This window comes from Plectropomus leopardus, chromosome 23 (genome assembly GCF_026936395.1).
Source record: "Plectropomus leopardus strain MGB_pleo_1.0 chromosome 23, ASM2693639v1, whole genome shotgun sequence".
NCBI classification, from domain to species: Eukaryota; Metazoa; Chordata; class Actinopteri; order Perciformes; family Serranidae; genus Plectropomus; species Plectropomus leopardus.
In genome coordinates, this window is record NC_142198.1 from 1121710 (window position 1) to 1141107 (window position 19398).

General features: G+C 40.5%; 1 protein-coding gene across 3 annotated transcripts in view; it reads left to right on the forward strand.

Moving 5' to 3' along the window:
• Window positions 1-19398, forward strand: part of pde5ab (phosphodiesterase 5A, cGMP-specific, b) — a 142275-nt gene that overhangs the window by 52786 nt on the left and 70091 nt on the right. For all 3 annotated transcript variants that reach the window (XM_088073968.1, XM_088073966.1, XM_088073967.1), the window contains exons 4-7: window positions 7608-7697; window positions 10221-10289; window positions 10660-10749; window positions 11186-11323. In XM_088073968.1, the coding sequence (XP_087930094.1) occupies window positions 7608-7697; window positions 10221-10289; window positions 10660-10749; window positions 11186-11323 (387 nt within the window). The remainder of the gene's footprint in view (window positions 1-7607; window positions 7698-10220; window positions 10290-10659; window positions 10750-11185; window positions 11324-19398) is intronic.

Below are 19398 nucleotides of genomic sequence, written 5' to 3' on the forward strand. Positions count from 1 at the left end.
GTTGTCTGTTATCTACAGCACAACAAAGTAGAAAAATAACAAGAGAAACAGTTAAAAAAAACACACAAACAAAAGAAATCATTTAACAACGTATCCTCCTCGTGTACTTGGAAGGACAAATATGACGGACAAAATAAACATATCAACAAGTCTACAAAAGGCAAAATACCCTGCCTCTGAAATGGTGTGGTATGATGCAGTGTGGAGGATGGAGCAAAACCAGGTTGGAGCCATGACAGCTGGAACGCAACACAGCTGTGCCTGGTGGTTTTGTCTCTCCTGGCTCCTTCACAGTCAACATGGTGGCAAAGATCCTGAAAATGGGGACTAATTTTATGGTATCATGTCTATCTTTAGAGGATCATAACACATCAAGAAGGAAAATCAATCTGCAGGTGCTTTAGTTCAAAATATGACCAAACTTTTTTAATAGTTTTTGAGATAAATTTTTGTGAATTTTGAATCACAGCAACCAGAAATCCTTGAGGATACAGTGATATACATGCACACTGAGTGTGAGGCTGACTGGTCCAGTAGTTTGTGAGATTAGCTGCAGACAGACACATACACACACTCTCACACACAGCCAAACACATGTGGGCCTGTAGGGATAACAGCAGCTGATCAAATCTTTTCCCCTCTTCCTCCAGTCCCAGACTGGATTTCAGCATTGTGACCTCTGCAGATTGAGCAGACTGAGTGACCTCTCCAGCCGCTCCTAACTTGAATTTAAATAAAACTCATCTGATTCTGTTCCCTGATTAATTCTTCAAATCTGAAAGTGAAAGACATCTGATTGCAAGGATGGCATGGAAGGGACAGGCATGGTTTTAGTGCGCGCGCGCGTGTGTGTGTGTGTGTGTGTGTGTGTGTGTGTGTGTGTGCGCGCGCGCGCATGTGTACGTGTATGTGTGTGTGTGTGTGTTTGGCTGCACACTGTGTGATCTTCCTCTGGGAGAGTTATGAGTGTCTTCAAAAAGAAGCAGATGTGTGTGTAATGTTTGTGTGTGGGGGTGGAAGAGAGAGAAAAGATAAAGTTGTGATGAAATACATGTGTTTTGTGTGTGGTCATCTGTGTCTGAACAAAGAAAGAGAGAGAGAGAGAGAGAGATTGTGTGTGTGTGTGTGTGTGTGTGTGTGTGTGTGTGTGTGTTCGCCTGAGTGACGTCATCGAATGTGCAGAAATATGTCTTTTTCGACAATGAATTTCAATATGACTGTTCTCTGGTGAGCAGAGAGTTCTGCCAAACACATACTCCCTATAATATTTCAGACTGGTGTGTTTGGACAGTGGAATGTTACAGCTCTACTTCTCCGCTGTTAATCAGTTCAGTGAAACATATTTGAGGGATTTTATGATCTGTTTTTGAACTCGAATCAGTGGAAGTTTACCCTTTGAAACCTGGAGCAACCTCACTTTTCTTGTGCTCCTTTCAGATGCCTTTCACAAGTATTTAACCCAATGAGCCCTGAGCATATTGATTTCTTTCAAAAACATGGGAAAAAGGCAGTGAGCAAATTGGTAAGAAATATTGCACAAATTGCAAGAAATGAGAAGAAAAATGATTTAAACGCTAGGGTAAAACTAAAATATATTTGTCATAATTACATATTTAAACTTTGTTTCTTGTCATAGTCACTGTTGTGCCGGTTAGTAAAAATTAGTCACTAGTTACAGTCACTAGTTACCTTTCTGAAAGTATTTGAATTATTTTACCAATTACTGCATATTAAATTAATTAATTACATGGTAAAGTAACTTTTGTGCTACTTTGAAATATTCAGTCATCTTTTTAGTGCACACAGCTGTATTATTTTAGTATTTCTGTGCGGCAACAATAGGGAAAAGACAACTCACACATTTGATCTCTGATTGTATCCTTTGTCACTATATTGATCAGTGTTGAGAAGTTACTTTTGAAATTGACTAGTTACAGATTACTTGCTACTATGTTAGAAAGGTAAAAAGCACTGTAATGACTTGAATTACTTCATCAAAGTCATGTAACTTAATAGATTTGATCATTTTTCTAAGAAATGCCCCAAATTGAGCAGAAAAGCTGAAAAATGCCTGTAAACATGTTGTGCCAAAACAAAACATTCTAGCACATCAAAAAGATGCAAAGCAACAGCATGGATGTTTTATTCTAAATGTTAATTTTTTATCCCAAAAACATAGTTGCATGTAACCCCTCTGCAATCAGCAACATTTTGACTAGTAACTGTGATATGATTTCACATTGGATTGGCTTAGAGGAAGAGCAGGTCTTCCTGGAATTGGAACGATGGCGGTTCGAGCCCCAGCTCCTCCAGTCCACATGTGGAAGTATCTTTGTGCAACATACCAACCCTCAAATTAGTGTGTGTGTGTGTGTGTGTGTGTGTGTGTGTGTGTGTGTGTGTGTGTGTGTGTGTGTGAATGGTTACTGAGCAGCAGGTGTCACTGGTAGCCTCAGCCACCAGTGTATGAATGTGTGTATGAACAGGTCAATGTGACTCGTGCTTTGAGAAATCAAAAATGACTAGAAAAGTGCTATACAAGTGCAGGTCCATATATTATTTACAATATTCCCAGTTACTGTACTGATTATAACTACATGTAGCTTCTCAAGTAAGTACTAGAGCAAAAAAACACAGTAGATATGTTCTGATAGGCTTGTATGTTTGTATGTTCCAAAATGTTGTGAAGTAGAAGTATAAAGTAGCAAAAAAGTTAAATACTAATGTAAAGTACAAATACTTTAAAAATGTATGTAAGTATGTTGCTCAAGTGAATGTAATTAGTTAGATGCTGCCATTGCTAAAGACACTGTTGCAGCTCAAGATATGACCACTGGAGAGTTGTAGTGTAGGTTTCTCCCCCCATGGTGAAGCATGTAAGGGGAATCCCCTCATTTTGGATGATGAATTTCATGGCTGTGTGACCTTACATCACAACACCCATAAAACCCCCGGAGACTGGCTGTGTTTGTTTGCTATGATCAAGAAAAAAGTAACAAAAAACGAGCCTATATAGATTTCAGTAATTGTAAATGCGCTATTTGAATTTTAAAAATTAACATTTCTAAGCAACTGCCAAAACTAGTGGAATTATAGTTATGTTTTATTTTTAACATGTTACCTTGCTGAGAGCTACTCTGCTAATAGTATTATAACTCTGAATGCTGTCACAAAAATGTTCATATGTTTTGGAGGTTATAAGTCAGACAAATATTGAGTCACCTTAAACCTTTACACTACCATCACATTAATTATAAAAATTGACAATAACTGCTTTTAAATTTTTGTAGTTATACCAAGAACCTTTATGTGTGTGTGTGAGAGAGAGAGATTTCCTGCTGTGTACCTTCCTCCTTTGAAAGCCCTGTCATCTGGTTGCCTGCCAACCACAAGATGATAATGATGATGATGATAATTATGAGGATGATGATGTGAGTGGAAGAAAGAGAGAGAGAGAGAGAGAGACACGTGAGATGAGACAGAGTGAGATGAGACAGAGTGAGAAAATGACAAATCGAGAACGAGAGTGGCTGATCGGATGGTCAACCTGCATCCAATTAGCTTGCTGTGTGCGTGTGTGTGTGTGTGTGTGTGTGTGTGTGTCTGTGTGTGTCTGTGTCTGTATGTGTGTGCACGTGTGCGTGTGTTTTATCCCAGGTGAATGCATGTTTTTGTTTGGGTGTGTGTATTTTGCAATGACTCACCTGCTTTGCGTGTGTGTGTGTGTGTGTGTGTGTGTGTGTGTGTGTAATTCAGTATTGGTGTGTATGCAGTAAGTTTGAGATCATGTTGTGCACTAACTGACTCAGTTCATGCAATATCACTGGAGGTTATCTGAGTGTATGCTGAAGACTCTGTTTGTGCAAATGTGTATGTGTGTGTGTGTGTGTGTGTGTGTGTGTGTGTGTGTGTGTGTGTGTGTGTGTGTGTGTGTGTGTGTCTGTGCGTGTGTGTGAGTGTGTGTGTGAGAGAGAGAGAGAGAGAGAATCTGATACTGCTTCCACAAAGTTCATCTGCGTCATCTGTGGGACTACCCAGCCTTCTGATTGGATATTGGACCTCCCATTAGTCTGTTCAGGATTACATTGATTTCAGCAGCGTAATGAGAAACAAACCCCCTCTGCCTGTTTACATTAGTTCAGCCCTCTGTGGACTGGACTTACTACACGGACTTACTACAAGTATGGCAAGAGCCTGGGCCAAACCAATCTACAGAGAGGCCCGGGGAGGTGATGTCCTTATCAATGCATGCACTGTGCTCCATCCAAAATGCTGTTTTTGGGAAAAAATATACAGGACTTATCTATCATTCACTGAGTTTTGCTTTAATTATATTTGAAGATATTTTATATTTTTATATTATATTTTTTACTTTTTAAAGATGATAAAGTAACCTTTGTGGGAAGGTATTGTTCCCACACTGGAGTGAGGTTTGCTGTGGTGAAAGGCTGTTGTTTCTTGTGTCTGCATGTTGAAGAAGTGTGCGTGGGGCTGTAGTAAGATGACAGTTGTTTTCCCAGTCAACAAGCTTGGTAAAATCTAACAAGTTCATCTTACTTAAAAAATCTAGTAAACTGATTGTCGTGATAAAAGTAGGTAAATTAAACTAATATCAATTAAATCAATTTTGAATCATTTTTAGTTTATGCCTAAATGTGAAGTTTACTTATAATTTTGTTACATAATTTTGTGAAGTGCTGCAACATAAAAATGGAAATTACCTTGTTTTTTCTAAGTGTTTGCAACTTCAGTAAAACAGCTTTGTCTGACTTAAGCTGATCATGACAAAGAGGATTTTGCCAATGATGAAGTCAGGAGATCTGTGAGCTACAAATATGAGTTTGCAACCAGCAGAATTACAGATATATAGCACAGTAAACTTAGTTTACTAAGGTTGGTAAAACTTAAAAAGATAAAGTTATTATCACTTGTCCTTTTTAAGTTGCAGCAACTTCACAAAATTAAATATAAGTAAATATATCTATATTTCAAGTTAATTATTAGATGTAAAGTGAACTTATTTTAAGACTAATAGTTATATTTTCTTAGCTTTTTAAAGGTAATCTGTCTCCTAGATCTTCTAAAGTAAAATTAAGTTGTCAAATTTACAGTGAGATGACAGTTGTTGGCTGGAACTGAGTCCAGCTCTGTCTGAAATCGAGGACTGACAGTTTAAAAAATTAAGAGTGGTCAAGCTGCCACAGTTATGCAAGAACAGAATGACTGACAGGCCAGTGTTTAGTTTAGTTGTAGAATTAGCATCTATAGTTCTTTTTACACAAAGATGGTGCTTTATGGCTGCACGTCCCTTCGTTATACATCCTTTGCATTTTTAAACAAACAGGTGCCATCTGGCCATCTAATAACACCATGATCATTTCTTACTGGCTGCATTCTCAGCTGGTGAAGTCCAGGGGTGTGTCATGCAGACACAGAAGGTGGCTTTTAGTGTCGCAATCTCAGGCCAAAAAGCAGTGTCAAAGCAGTGGTATTTGACAACTTAGAAATGAGAAAGGGCTGCCCCTTCAGGCAGCATTACAGAGCGATATTTCTGCCTTGAACAGGCAGTGTAAAAGGGACTTATGTTTGGCTGCAGCTGACTTCTCATTTTCTACTCTCTTTGTGTGTGTGTGTGTGTGTGTGTGTGTGTGTGTGTGTGTTGTCTTGTTGGTGTGTCCGTGCGATGTCATGGACAGGCAGGGGAACAGGTAAATCGTAGAAAGCAGCAGGAACAGAGGTTTGTGAAAACTTTTCAGTGGTTTCCATCTCTTATTTATTCAGTCTTTCCTTCAGACTTGTGCAGACAAATTAAGATCGGTGTTTTAGGGCCGATTAGGAGGAGACGGAGGGTAATTATTGATGGTGCGTCATTGCATCTGGCCGGTTAAGGAGCTGAAATTACTGCTTTCACCCGGGTGTTGTGTTCCCATCAGTGCTGATCGGAGCTGAAGGCAATAAAAACCTGTGTCTACTGCAGAGTCATTTGACCCGGGTGTGAATGCTGATAGTACGCATCCAAAAGCATGATGTTAGTGGATTTTTTGTGCAGTGGGAATGAGATTTTACTCAAATATGAATTTAAGAAGGCCTACTAAAGGTATAACCCTGAAAAAATTAGATCATTTCTGAGTAGACTGTTACTCTGAAATCAGTTTGGTGTTCCTAATCTGTTCATCTGTTCACACACGCACACACACACACACACACACACACACACACACACAAACACACACACACACACACACACACACACACACAGAGTCCCCTTGAGTTTGGAGGAGAATGGTAATGGACAGAGAAAGGCCAAGTGTTTAAAGATCAGCCTGTGGGTGGGAGAGTTGCCAAATGAAGGATATAGTCCTCTAAACAAAACATCTCTCCATCCACTGCTCCTTACCTCCACATTTACGCACCAAAGAAGGTTTTTGCCTCCTTTTGATTGATACCAAGCACTAAAAATACTATGTAGGGCTTTGTTTTCGAGAAGAATGGAATTTTGTGTTGCATAATGTTGATAGCTGCATGCGTGCTGCTACGACATTGTTGCTGTAGTTCTAAAAATGTCTTTACTGGAGCTGATGATGCCAATACTTCTTCAAATGGTTAGGTCCAGGCCCTCATTTACTGTTGCTACCCCTGTTCTCGGGTGGCTTTTTTTTGTTACAGTCAGGAATCCCCTCCTTCTTATGCTCTCATCTTTTGGCTCTGATTTTAACAGTGTCAGCTTTCACTAAGGTTCTGGGTACTTTTCCAAACCCCAGACCTGTTATTTCCAAGACCTTTAATTCTGTATTTTTAAAAATAATGCAACTTAGGTTAATTAGAATATCACACACAGGTTACACACTGGTTAAATGTTGACCTTGTTTCACACATAGGTTACAAACTGCTTATGCATACTGGTTAAATGTTCACCCTGATTCAAACTACAGCATAATAGACCACTCAGTAGATAAACACAAAATCAAGATTCAATTTACTGATGTGAAAATCATATTCAGCTACTTTAAAAGAGTGTGCGTGTCATTGAACTTTTCACCTCTGCTGTGTGCTGTTAAACTTTTCACCTCTCCTGTTTTCTTCACACAGAAAGATGCAGCTAGTCAAGACCTCATGCCAAAAAGTTACTCTGACCTCAAATCTCCTCATTATACCTAGTCATTAGCTTGGTTTTTGCTCTCTTAAATAATTTTAATTATCTTTCTTATCTTTATCTTGGTTTTTGCACACTTCAATCATTTTCATTATCTTTCTTATCTTGCAGCTGCTCCTTTCATTCTTTTTTTTCAGACTTGTATGTTTTGGTTCTGAAAAAATTCTCAATAAAAACACCATCCTCCAAACGCTTTAATTGCCAAGTAGCTGTGACTGCACATTTCTTCAACATATGGAAAAATTCAAAGCTTGACACGTCATCAGGCAGTAGATGTTTAATTTAGATCATTTAATGTTTTAGTAGGTATGTACCAACAATATCAGTGGGAATTTTGGCATTGACCAGACTACATATGATAATTAAAACCAGATATTAAATTGTATGTTTTACCATATTGGAAACAGTTCTTGTAACTTTAAAGATAGGACTTAATTCTGCTTTGCCTCCCCAGGACCCCAGGTTCAATGCTGAGGTGGACCTGATCACAGGGTACAAAACCCAGAGTATCCTTTGCCTTCCCATCAAGAACCACAGAGATGAGGTAAGACAATACACGCTTAAACAGTAAACTATGTTCTGCTTAAAGTAAAGCTTATATTTGACTACTTACAGTAGGTCTGATGTTATAGAAGTTACCCATAAAGTACAGGGAATTGTGGTTTATCTGACAGGCACCTGTGACTTTTTGTTTGTCAAGCTGAACTTGAGGGAAGCATGAACGAATTAGATTTTGGTAATCAAAGACCAAGGGTTACTGTGACCTTGTGTGTGTCTCATTCTTGTGAACATAATATCTGAGAACGCCTTGAGGAAGTTTCCTCAAATTTGGCACAAACGTCCAATTGGACACAGCAAGAGGAACTTCACGGAATTCCTTCATATTTGACTCAAGAATAAACTGATTAGAATTGGTGGTCAAAGGTCAAAGGAATTTTGTCAAATTTGGCTCAAACGTCTACTTGGAGTCATGGTGGTCAAAGATCAAGGCTACTGTGACCTTGTGTCCAGGTCATTCTTGTGAGCAAATGCCCACTTGGACTCAAGAATGAACTGCTTAGAATTTGGTGATCAGGGGAAAGGTCAAGGTCACTGAGACCTCACAAAATACACATTTTAGCCATAATTCAGGAATTCATATTTGGCCAGTCTCAGACAAAAGATGACCATCATGAAAGACACATGGCTATATCTTTGGTCGTGGCTCTAAAGCGGTGGTCCTACGTCCTAAGTGAGAGAACTTTAAGGGTGGCCATTGTCACAGCCTTGTGATCAAAGACAGCCCAGAATCAAATTCTGACAGTGTCAGAAATTTGGAATGAACATGACCAACCAATAGAAATACAGCATGAGATGGTGCACTGATCAGTGAGACTCTGAGCTCTTGTTGCAAAATTGGCATGCCAAGTTGGCTGCTTTTCCCCCACCACGACTGCATCCACATTCTCCTCCTCCTCTTCTTCACTTTTTCACACAAAAATGCCACTATAGTGAGGGCTACATTTGTGTATTTACATTTGTCCCTTACCACGACAGTGGCGTAGATGGATGACACATGCTGATGATGTTTTTTTCTTGCATATCGACGCTGATGTTTGTACATTGTAGACTGCGATTCAGGAGGTGTTTTCAATGTACAGTCTGCATACATAATAATAATAATAATAATAATAATAATAATAATAATTAAAGCTGCAAGCAGCGATGAATGGGCCCTTGCACCCCCATGTATGTCAGGGTACTGGTGGGACTCCACCTAAACTGGTCATTCATTTCTGTGAAAGTCAGGTAATGTATGCAGAGAGTTTGGACCCTGGAGTGAGCTATTTTACATGATGTAGTACTTCCAGCAGCCACTGGGTGGCAGCGAAGAGGAGACAAATTCCATGTCTTTGTGTCTTTGTGTATATCACTTGTAGACCAAACCATGTAAATATCAAGTAAATCCAATGATAATTGTCCCTCAAGGCTTACTTCCTGTTGGCAGTAGGTGGCGCTATTACGATAAGTGAATATTGTCATACAGATGTGTTTAGGGCGGGACCTTTATCAAACCTATGAAGTTTTAGGCAGATCGGACAATGTACACCAAAGTTAGAACAATTTACTTTTTTACGGCGAGACATCAAATTGTATGCCACGAAGTTTTGCACGGACCTATGATAACTTTTCATCACCAAGGGATTGAGAATGGACAAACCACTTTTGAAATTGATCAGATTATTCTGTAGGACAAGATGGCAAAACGCGAGGCCCGAAATTGCCAAAATGAGCACAAAATTCAAAATGGCCTACTTCCTGTTGGGTTTGGAGGGTGGGTCCATAGGCTTTTTTGTGCGTCGGGGCATGATAAATAAATGTACCAAATTTTGTAATCTTAGGTGAAACTGGCCATCAGGGCTACACGTTAGGGGGCACTGTGGAGCCATTTTGCCAAGACCGTTTCCAAAACCATCAAAATATGAAATTTTTCACCAGGCCGGATGTGCTTATGAAGGTTCATGAGTTTTTGAGCATTAGACCTCCAAAAATGCGATTCATTTGCATTCCAAGAGGGTCCTTGCACCAGTCGGGCCCTAATAATAATAATAATAATACATTTTATTTATAAAACACTTTTCACAATGCTCAAAGTTTCATAAAGACATTAAACTTCATGTTGTACCCAAGTTTATTAGATCCATGTCACAAACTTATAAGACTGCAAAAATCTCACAGTCTGCAGGAGGATTTACAGGATAAAATGATAAGGTGATGACAATTTTTTTTAATCCAAAAGGCCAAAGGTCAATTTCAATGTAGCATCATAAAGTTAACACTAATCTTGGGTGTCCACCTTGAAATTGTGTTGATTATAGAGATCTTCTGTGCTGCCAGGGGGAAGATGTGTGAAGCATCCATGCTTTCACAGACATGGATGTAAACTGTATGTGCAACTTGACTGGTGCGCGGAGGCATACAACTGAGAGGCAGTAACTCTAGTTTCTAGAGTTAGATTATAAATTATAAACAAGGTCTAATTCTCATTTACACTTCTGTTGTGCTTTTTCCATCCTATCTATCACAGGTAGTTGGAGTGGCGCAGGCAATCAATAAAAATGGGGAGAACGGTGCGTTCACTGAACAGGATGAAAAGGTTTGTGAAGTTCAGTGCTTCACCCATGACAGGCACATTTAGTCAATGTGTCGAAATTCAGAAAGATAGAAAAATGTTTAAAGATGTTTAGCTCTTGACTATAGGCAGACGCATCATTTAGTTGCCTTGACTAGTGTGTCATAATGTGTGTCTCTCAGTTACACTGAACATACAACTGTCCTTAACCTCAGTCCTACTTTCTTACCCTGTATGAGTCCTTCCTTATATCATCTGTCATTTTCCTCTCTTCTCCTTTTCCTTCCATTATTTAGCTTTTTCCATGCAGTCCTGTCTTGTCTTGTTTCCTGTAATTCATCCTGACTGTTCTTTGTCCTTGGTGCTCACATGCTGTTCTGTTCCTCTCCATCAGGACTTCTCAGCCTATCTGGCCTTTTCAGGCATCGTCCTGCACAACGCTCAGCTCTACGAGACATCACAGCTGGAAAACAGACGCAATCAGGTGGGTGTGAATGTGTGTCTCTGAAGGTGTGTGTGTGTGTGCGCGTGTGCAGAGACACAACTCAGAATGCTAAATGGTAAATGGACTGTACTTGTATAGTGCTTTTTTGATCTTATTGACTCAAAGCGCTTTCACACTACATTGTCACATTCCTCCATTCACACACACATTTATACACTGGTGGCCAAGGCTACAGTACAAGGTGCCACCTGCTATTCAGTAATCACACACACGTTCACCCTCCAGTGATGCGACATCTGGAGCAATTTGGGGTTCAGTGTCTTGCCCAAGGATACTTCGACATGTTGCCCACAGGATTGAACCGCTGGCCTTCTGATTAGAGGATGACCCGCTCAACCTGTGAGCCACAGCCTGGACATGATCTTATAACCATAATCATAATCATAATCTTCTGTGTGTGTGAATGTGTGTGCAGGTGTTACTGGATCTGGCCAGTCTGATCTTTGAGGAGCAGCAGTGTCTGGAGGTGTTACTGAGGAAGATTGCAGGAACCATTCTGTCCTTTATGCAGGCCCAGGCTTGTACTGTTTTCATCGCTGACGAAGACTCCATGGTCAGTACACACACACACACAAACACACACACACACACACAAACACACACACACACACAAAATTACCACAGATTTCATTGATGAGTGTGGTCTGAGCAAGGGAGCTGGAGGTAGGGGGCAGAGAAGCAAAGATGGTCTCTAGTTGGACTTATTTTACCTTTTCACGTGCTGCACAGTGAAACATTTTACAAAAAATGAATCATCATGATGTTAAAATGAGCAACTGCCTAAATAACTGAAGAGCAAATGGACAGAAAGCTTTTTTGTTTCCCTTGATATGAAATTAAATGAAGTTTTACTGAACTTTAAATGAAAAGGCCTTTTCAAGAGCATTATGAGTCATGTCACACAGACCTCAGACAGCAAGTGGAAATGCAAAGTTTCTCTTCTGTAAGTTGAGAATTTTTTTTTTTTTTTCAAATTGTTTTTTATTGAATTTTCAAAAGACTGTAGTGAGGAAGAAACAAAACAGTTTAAACTAAGAGCAGGTAGACACAATTGCATGGATACTATACATGGATCCCATCTCCAGCGTAATTTGTAATATACGTACATACATAAAGTACTTCTTGGGCAGTTTTTTTCTTTTGCTTCAATTTGTTACATTTTCAATAGTCAACCCATGTACAGATACAAAAAAAAAAAAAAAGAAAGAAAAAGAGAAGACAGAAGAGAAGAGGGGGGGGGATTTGTGGAGAGCTACTGATCTAAGGTGGTTGCATCAAATTCACTTGTAAAGTATTCTAAAAAGTCGTGCCAAATTTTTTTGAACCTTTTTACAGAGCCCTGAATTGTGCATCTGATTTTTTCTAGCTTAAGAGACGCCATCACCTCACGGACCCATCGTGAATGGGATGGGGGTGTGGTGGATTTCCAACCAAAAAGGATAATTTGGCGGGCTAGTAATGTTGAGAATGCTATGAAGTCTGAGTGATGTTTTGATAGCCCGCTGTTGCTATGGGTAACCCCGAATACTGAGATAACTGGATCTGGCTCGATTCTTTTTTTACAAATATGAGAGAATGTATTGAAAATCTCTGACCAGAATGTGTGTAGTTTTGAGCATGTCCAAAACATGTGTCCCAGAGTGGCAGGGGCCTGGTGGCATCTAATGCAGTCTGGATCTGAACCGGGGTATATCTGGGCCAGTCTGGCTCTACAGAGGTGCAGGCGGTTGAGTATCTTAAATTGAACCAGTCCGTGCCTAACACAAATTGAGGATGTATGTACTCTTTTGATAGCTCTTTGCCAGGTTTCCTCAGAAAGCTCCATGTTCAAGTCTTCACCCCACCATTCTTTCAAATGGTGAAGAGAGTTACCTTCCATGTCCTGTAAAATATTGTACAACTGAGACACACAGCCTGGTATGTGGGGCTTAAGCTTCAAACATTCATCAAGTGGGCAGGCTGGAGGTTTGTGCGGGAATGATGAAAAATATGTACGAGTGAAATTGCGTATTTGAAGGTACCTGAAGAAGTGAGGCTTAGGTAGGTTGTACTCTTTAACAAACTGGTCAAAAGAGCCAAACAATCCATTAATGAATAGGTCTCCCACACAATGGAGTCCCTTCCCAAACCATATCTGAAAAGCTGCATCTAGCAAAGAGGGTCTAAAAAGGGGATTGGCGATAAAAGGCATTGACACCAAAGCTTGCGTAAGGCCAAAGTGTTTACGAAATTGGGTCCATATACGTAGAGTGCCTCTCACAATTGGATTGTCTGTATGAGCCCCCACTGCTAATGGTAATGGGCCACACAACATAGATGCTAAGGAGACTGGTGAACATGCTTGTTGTTCCATGAGAGACCAAATTGGACCTTCCCCTTTCACAAAGGTATTGTACCAGACAGTCACTTTATGAATATTGGCTGCCCAATAAAAATATAAAAAGTTTGGCAGCGCTAGACCTCCATTTGTTTTGCGTTTCTCCAGTACAGATTTCCGTACACGTGGTATAGTCTTATTCCAAATGAATGTGCTAATATATTAATCTAATTCTTTAAAATATGATTTCGGCAAGAAAATGGGAACTGTCTGGAATAAGTATAGAAATTTTGGTAAAATAACCATCTTAACTGAGTTAATACGACCAGCCAGAGATAATGGAAGCGTTGACCAGCGATTGGTATCCTTCCTAGCTTGATCTATAAGTAGTCTAATGTTAGATTTAAGAAGGTCTTTATAATGGCGTGTTACCTTGACTCCTAAATATGTTAGTGGACCAGTTGTGACTCTAAATTCGCATGAATCAAAGGACATCGCCAATGCTTTACTATTAATGGGGAATAATACACTCTTTGTTAAATTGATTTTATAGCCTGAGGCCAAACTAAATTGTGAGATTGTGTCCAGGCACTTCGGAATAGAATTTTCAGGATCTGATATAAAAAGCAAAAGGTCGTCCGCATATAACGAGACTTTATGGACTAGAAATTGAAGCCTTGGTCATAGATGAAGGGAGCTTTTTCTGTTTAAGCGATTCTGTGTAAACGGTGCGTAGGAGTGGTGTCAGTTTACTGGCAAAAGTCTTATAAAATTCAATGGGGTAGCCATCTGGGCCTGGTGCTTTTCTATTTTTCATTAGTTTAATTGCTTGGCCAATTTCAATGTCAGATATTGGCTCTTCTAGGCTGGACTTATCTTCGTCATTAAGGGTGGGCAAGTCCAGATTTTCTACAAAATTGTTTGCATGACAACTCTCCGAACTATATAGGGAGGAGTAAAAATTTTTAAACTGATCATTAATATCTTTCGGGTCTGATTTGATGGTGCCATCAGTGGCTTGTATTCCTGTAATATAATTGACAGCCGAGAATGGCGTAACTGATGAAAGCAGCCTACCATACGTTCTCCATGTTCGTAGTGGCTCTGTCTTGATTTTAGAAATTTCTCTTCAGCCTGTTTAGAAGCAAGAAGATCGAACTCTGTCTGCAATGCAATACTTTTCTTATGGAGGTCTGTCGATGGTGAGTCAGAGAGTTGTTGATCAACGTCACGAATAAGCGTGGTTACTTCTGTGAAGCGTTTTGACCTGCTTTTGTTCAGTCGAGATGTGTATTCTATTATGTGACCCCTCAAGTATACTTTTAGTGTTTCCCATAAGGTAAATATGTTGGTATCTGGCAGCTGGTTAGTTTCAAGGAAAAAATCAATCTGATCCGAAATGGAGTCCACAAAGTCCTTTTCTGTTAAAAGTGTGGGATTAAGACGCCAGTTGCGTCTTGTGGCTACATTGTTCTGGAGCCAAAGCTCCATAATGACTGGTGAGTGGTCAGAGATGACTATACTATCATATCTACACAACTTAACAAGTGGAAGCATTTTTTGGTCTATAAGGAAAAAATCAATCCTTGAATATGTCTGATGTGCAGTAGAAAAAAAGGAATACTCCTTCAGTGATTTTTAAATCTCCAAAGATCTACCACACCACTGGACTGGCAAAACGTCTTGATAATATGAGCAGATTTGGAGAGAGGGCCTGCTGAGATTTTAGAACGGTCAAGAGAGGGTTGCAGGACAGTACTGAAGTCTCCTCCTAATATCAAGTGGTGTGTGCCTGACATCTGCAGCTAAACAGATGCTTATAGAAATCAGGGCTGTCCCAATTAGGGGCATAGATATTGACTAAAACCACTGGAAAATTATACAACCTGCCCTGAACAATAACAAAGCGCCCATTTATATCAGCTACTACTTTTGAAGATATAAACTGCACATTCTTCCCAATCAAGATAGCTGTTCCTCGACTTTTAGAGTTAAATTTGGAATGAAAGACTTGTGATACACAACCTCTTTGTAATCTGGGAATATCTGACGTACGTAGATGTGTTTCCTGTAGAAATATTACCTCTGCCTTAAGTTTCATCAAGTGGGAAAATACTTTGCTTCGCTTTACGGGTTGATTGAGTCCCCTCACATTCCAGCTTACAAATTTTGTTGATGTTCTACTCAACCCATCTAGGGAGGCCATGGGAAAAGGGGACTGACTGATGTCCGGAAAGATTCACCCAACAATAGATCCACATCTCTAACCCTGGGGAGAAGGGGGGGGTGAGAGAGAGAGAGAAAGACAAAGAGCAAAGCGAGAGAAACAAAAACAATAACACAAAACACATAAAGAACCCCTAAAGTAACGCATAACCCCAATTGCTGGCCTCTCCCTAACTGAGAGGCTGCACCCTCCCTCCCTCCTAAGCCATTATGAAGAAACCTGTTCAACATCTTACCTATCGGGGCTACGTTGAGAAATTTTATATAAAGAGTAGACAGAACAGTATCTGGCCATGTTTTAATGTAAATACGCTGTCCTTCACTTTACTGAATCACACTGTTAAAGTCCTCTGTGGGTATTAACATTAGTTTTGTCTTGTCCTTCTGTGGGGCGTCCAGTGGCTGAAAAGCACACACTGACACACTGACACACTTCACACTGACACACAGAAAACAAACACACAGGAAAAGGAGGCAAATTAACTGTCATACGCCGAGGGAGATTGATAGATGAGCTGGGTTACAATTTTCCCACATCTGGATAGGTGTGAAAAATCAACCCATGTCTGAACAGCAACTCTGATCCGCCATTTATATTGAATGGATATTTTGATCCTGCATTCAAAGAAAATCTCTTAAAAACAACCACATGTAATACACATCCACTTGTACACAGAAAACATTAAAACACTACAGCTAATACACATGTTTTTGTTAATAAGCATTTCAAGACTTAGTATGTTAAAACAGTGTATCTCAGGTGTCACTTTATCGGCCATTGACTTGTGCTGGTTATTTTCAGAGATACAGTAATTATTTGGGGGTCAAAGGTCACTTCAACCTCGTGTCAGTCCCATTTTTGTGAACGCCATACTTCAGGAATGCTTTGAGAGAATTTCTTTAAATTTGGCACAGACATCCTCTTATACACAAGGATGAACTGATAAAATCTTGGTGATCAAAGATCAAAGGTAACTGTGACCTCTAACACATGGGTTGGCCTGTACTCAAACTCAAGAATGCAAAGTTATGGCAGTATTTACTGCAGTTTTTTGCCACCCAATATGGATGTTTTTTTTTTTTTTTTAAGTGACCTGTTGCTGTGTTTCCACTGGGGATAGGGCAACAAAAAGCAGATGCTTTTATGCCACCATGACAGCAATAGCCATAGCTGGAGGCATTGTGTTTCTGAGTTGCCCATCCGGCCGTCCATCCCATTCTCTCCAACATGACACCTCAAGAACACCTTGAGGGAAATTCTTAAAATTTGGCAAAGACTTTCACTTGGACTCAGCGATAAATGACTTAGATTGGTCAGTGTTACCTTGCATCCATGTCATTGTGAACATGTTATCTCACAAACACCTTGAGGGAATTTCTTTGAAATTTGGCACAAATGATCACTTAGACTTAATGATGAACTGATTAGAATTTGGTGGTCAAAGGTCACTGTGACCTCACAAAACATGTTTTGGCCATAACTTAAAAATGTTTGTGCTAATTATGTCAAAACTCCATACAAATGTCTAATAAGATATAATGATGAACTGATGACATTCTATGTTCAAAAGTTCAAAGGTCAAATTTACTGTAACATCAAAATATTCTGCATAAAACACTGTTCTGGCCATTAATCAGCATTGTGTCAGGGAGGAGATATTTAGTCACATACTGAATTGGTGACACTGATCTGTAAACTGTGCTAATTGTAGAGATCTTCTGTGCTGTCAGGGGGAAGATGTGTGTGAACCTGTTTTGAAGATTTACAGACATGGATGTAAACTGTAAGAGAAACTTGACTGGTGTGCAGAGGCATACAACCACGGGGCGGTAATGCCAGTTTACAGAGACATTGCTGTGTTTCCAGCCAGGATTGTGCTCAGAAATTGGGTATTTTCAGCCAAAATCTTCCTCACCCTAAGACAGTGGCTCCTGTCCCTAAACCTCGCTACATGATAAGCATAGCATTGCTGACATGTAAAGAAACTTAAAGTTTGAACATATAAGCTACATAATAACACAAATGAAACATGTCTATGGTCTGCAGAAATGTACAATACCAATATTTATTCTGGTGTTGAAATGCTATTCCACTTACAAATAGTAGCTGACAATCCCTGCATAATATACCTTAAAGTTGACCTTGAGCAAATTTTTGTTCAGATGCTCTTGGCTGTTTTTGGGGGGGATTTTCCATTTTCAAAAAAATGATATTTTGTTTTTTAAGTTAACATTTTTAACATAATATGAAGGTTTAAAATCCACTTTTCCTTAACCAAGTGTGAGTGCCATTTAAACCCAGTGAAGGGCACAAAAGAGAAAATCAATGCTTTCCTTCTGTTCTTGCTGTATTTATGGAGTAAGTGGAGTGAGAGTGCATGTCGGTCAAGATGACAACAGCAAATTAAGAGATCGGCCATAGTTTTGGACCGCAAACAGCAGTGCTTTAGAGGGAAGGTGGTTATTCAGGCTGATTTCATGAGGAAAAAATTACAGAGCTGCTGTACGTGCAATAAGACCATCCACCCAGGAAATAGAGGGTTTCTGTTCAGTTAGAGCCTTCCTTGTCTCAGAAGAAAGAAGGTTTATTACAACTTGAGTATAATTGGTAGAGTTTTTGACATAATTTCTACTGCTACAGCCAGTGCCACTATGAAATATAACCATTTACACATTTGCATATATACAACTATAGAGAAAACCCTTTATGAGATGTTGTCAGCCTCCATTTTTACAATACAGGAAACAGTATAGCGCCCACTTCCTGTTCACAAATTCTTATACTACAGCCAAACATGGATCTATTATAAATCTGGATACAGCTGTGGGGCTGGGACCTCAGTCATTCCTATGAGAGCTGCTCAGTGGCGCATGAAGCAGAGAAAACTCTTTTTCCGAGTTTAGAAAAGTGTAAAACACCCAGATCTACTGGCCCATAGAGCATGTGTAGAAGTGATTAATGACAGCCAAACGCAGCCGAGTGTGGCCGAGTGTACCCGAGCATTGAATCCCACTCACTGGCTCGCTCACACAAGTTACCGGAGTCGAGTGCTCGAAGCGAACAGCACTCGTTCATGAGCATTCCTCTTGTAGTAGCTTAATTTATTAGAAACAACAGCTAATCTGCGTTACAACGACAGTGGTGCTGTCGGTTTTAATATCTAGTGTGATAATCAGATAATGGTATATTTATCTCTCTCTCTCTACACACACACACACACACACACATATACATACAACTTATCAGGGAATCATATCGTAATCACGACCGGAGAAATTAAATTAACACAATCAAAAAGTGTTGTGCCCACAAAAATATAACAAAAGGTGGTCCATCCATCCATTTTCTTCCGCTTATCCGGGGTCGGGTCGCGGGGGCAGCAGCCTAAGCAGGGAAACCCAGACTTCCCTCTCCCCGGCCACTTCGTCCAGCTCTTCCCGGGGGACCACGAGGCATTCCCAGGCCAGCTGTGAGACGTAGTCTCTCCAGCGTGTCCTGGGTCTTCCCCCGGGCCTCCTACCGGTGGGACGTGCCCTGAACACCTCGCTAGGGAGGCGTCCTGGAGGCATCCTAATTAGATGCCCGAGCCACCTCATCTGGCTCTTCTCAACGCGGAGGAGCAGCGGCTCTACTCCGAGCTCCTCCCGGATGACCGAGCTTCTCACCCTATCTCTAAGGGAGAGCCCAGCCACCCTACGGAGGAAACTCATTTTGGCTGCTTGTACCCGTGATCTTGTTCTTTCGGTCACTACCCAAACTCGTGACCATAGGTGAGGGTAGGAACAAAGATCGACTGGTAAATCGAGAGCTTTGCCTTTCGGCTCAGCTCCCTCTTCACCACGACAGGCGGACCGGTGCAGAGTCCGCATTACTGCAGACGCTGGACCGATCCGCCTGTCGATCTCCCGTTCCATCCTTCCCTCACTCGTGAACAAGACCCCGAGGTACTTAAACTCCTCCACTTGGGGCAGGACTTCGTCCCCGATCCGGAGGGGGCACGCCACCCTTTTCCGGCTGAGAACCATGGTCTCGGATTTGGAGGTGCTGATTCTCATCCCAGCCGCTTCACACTCGGCTGCGAACC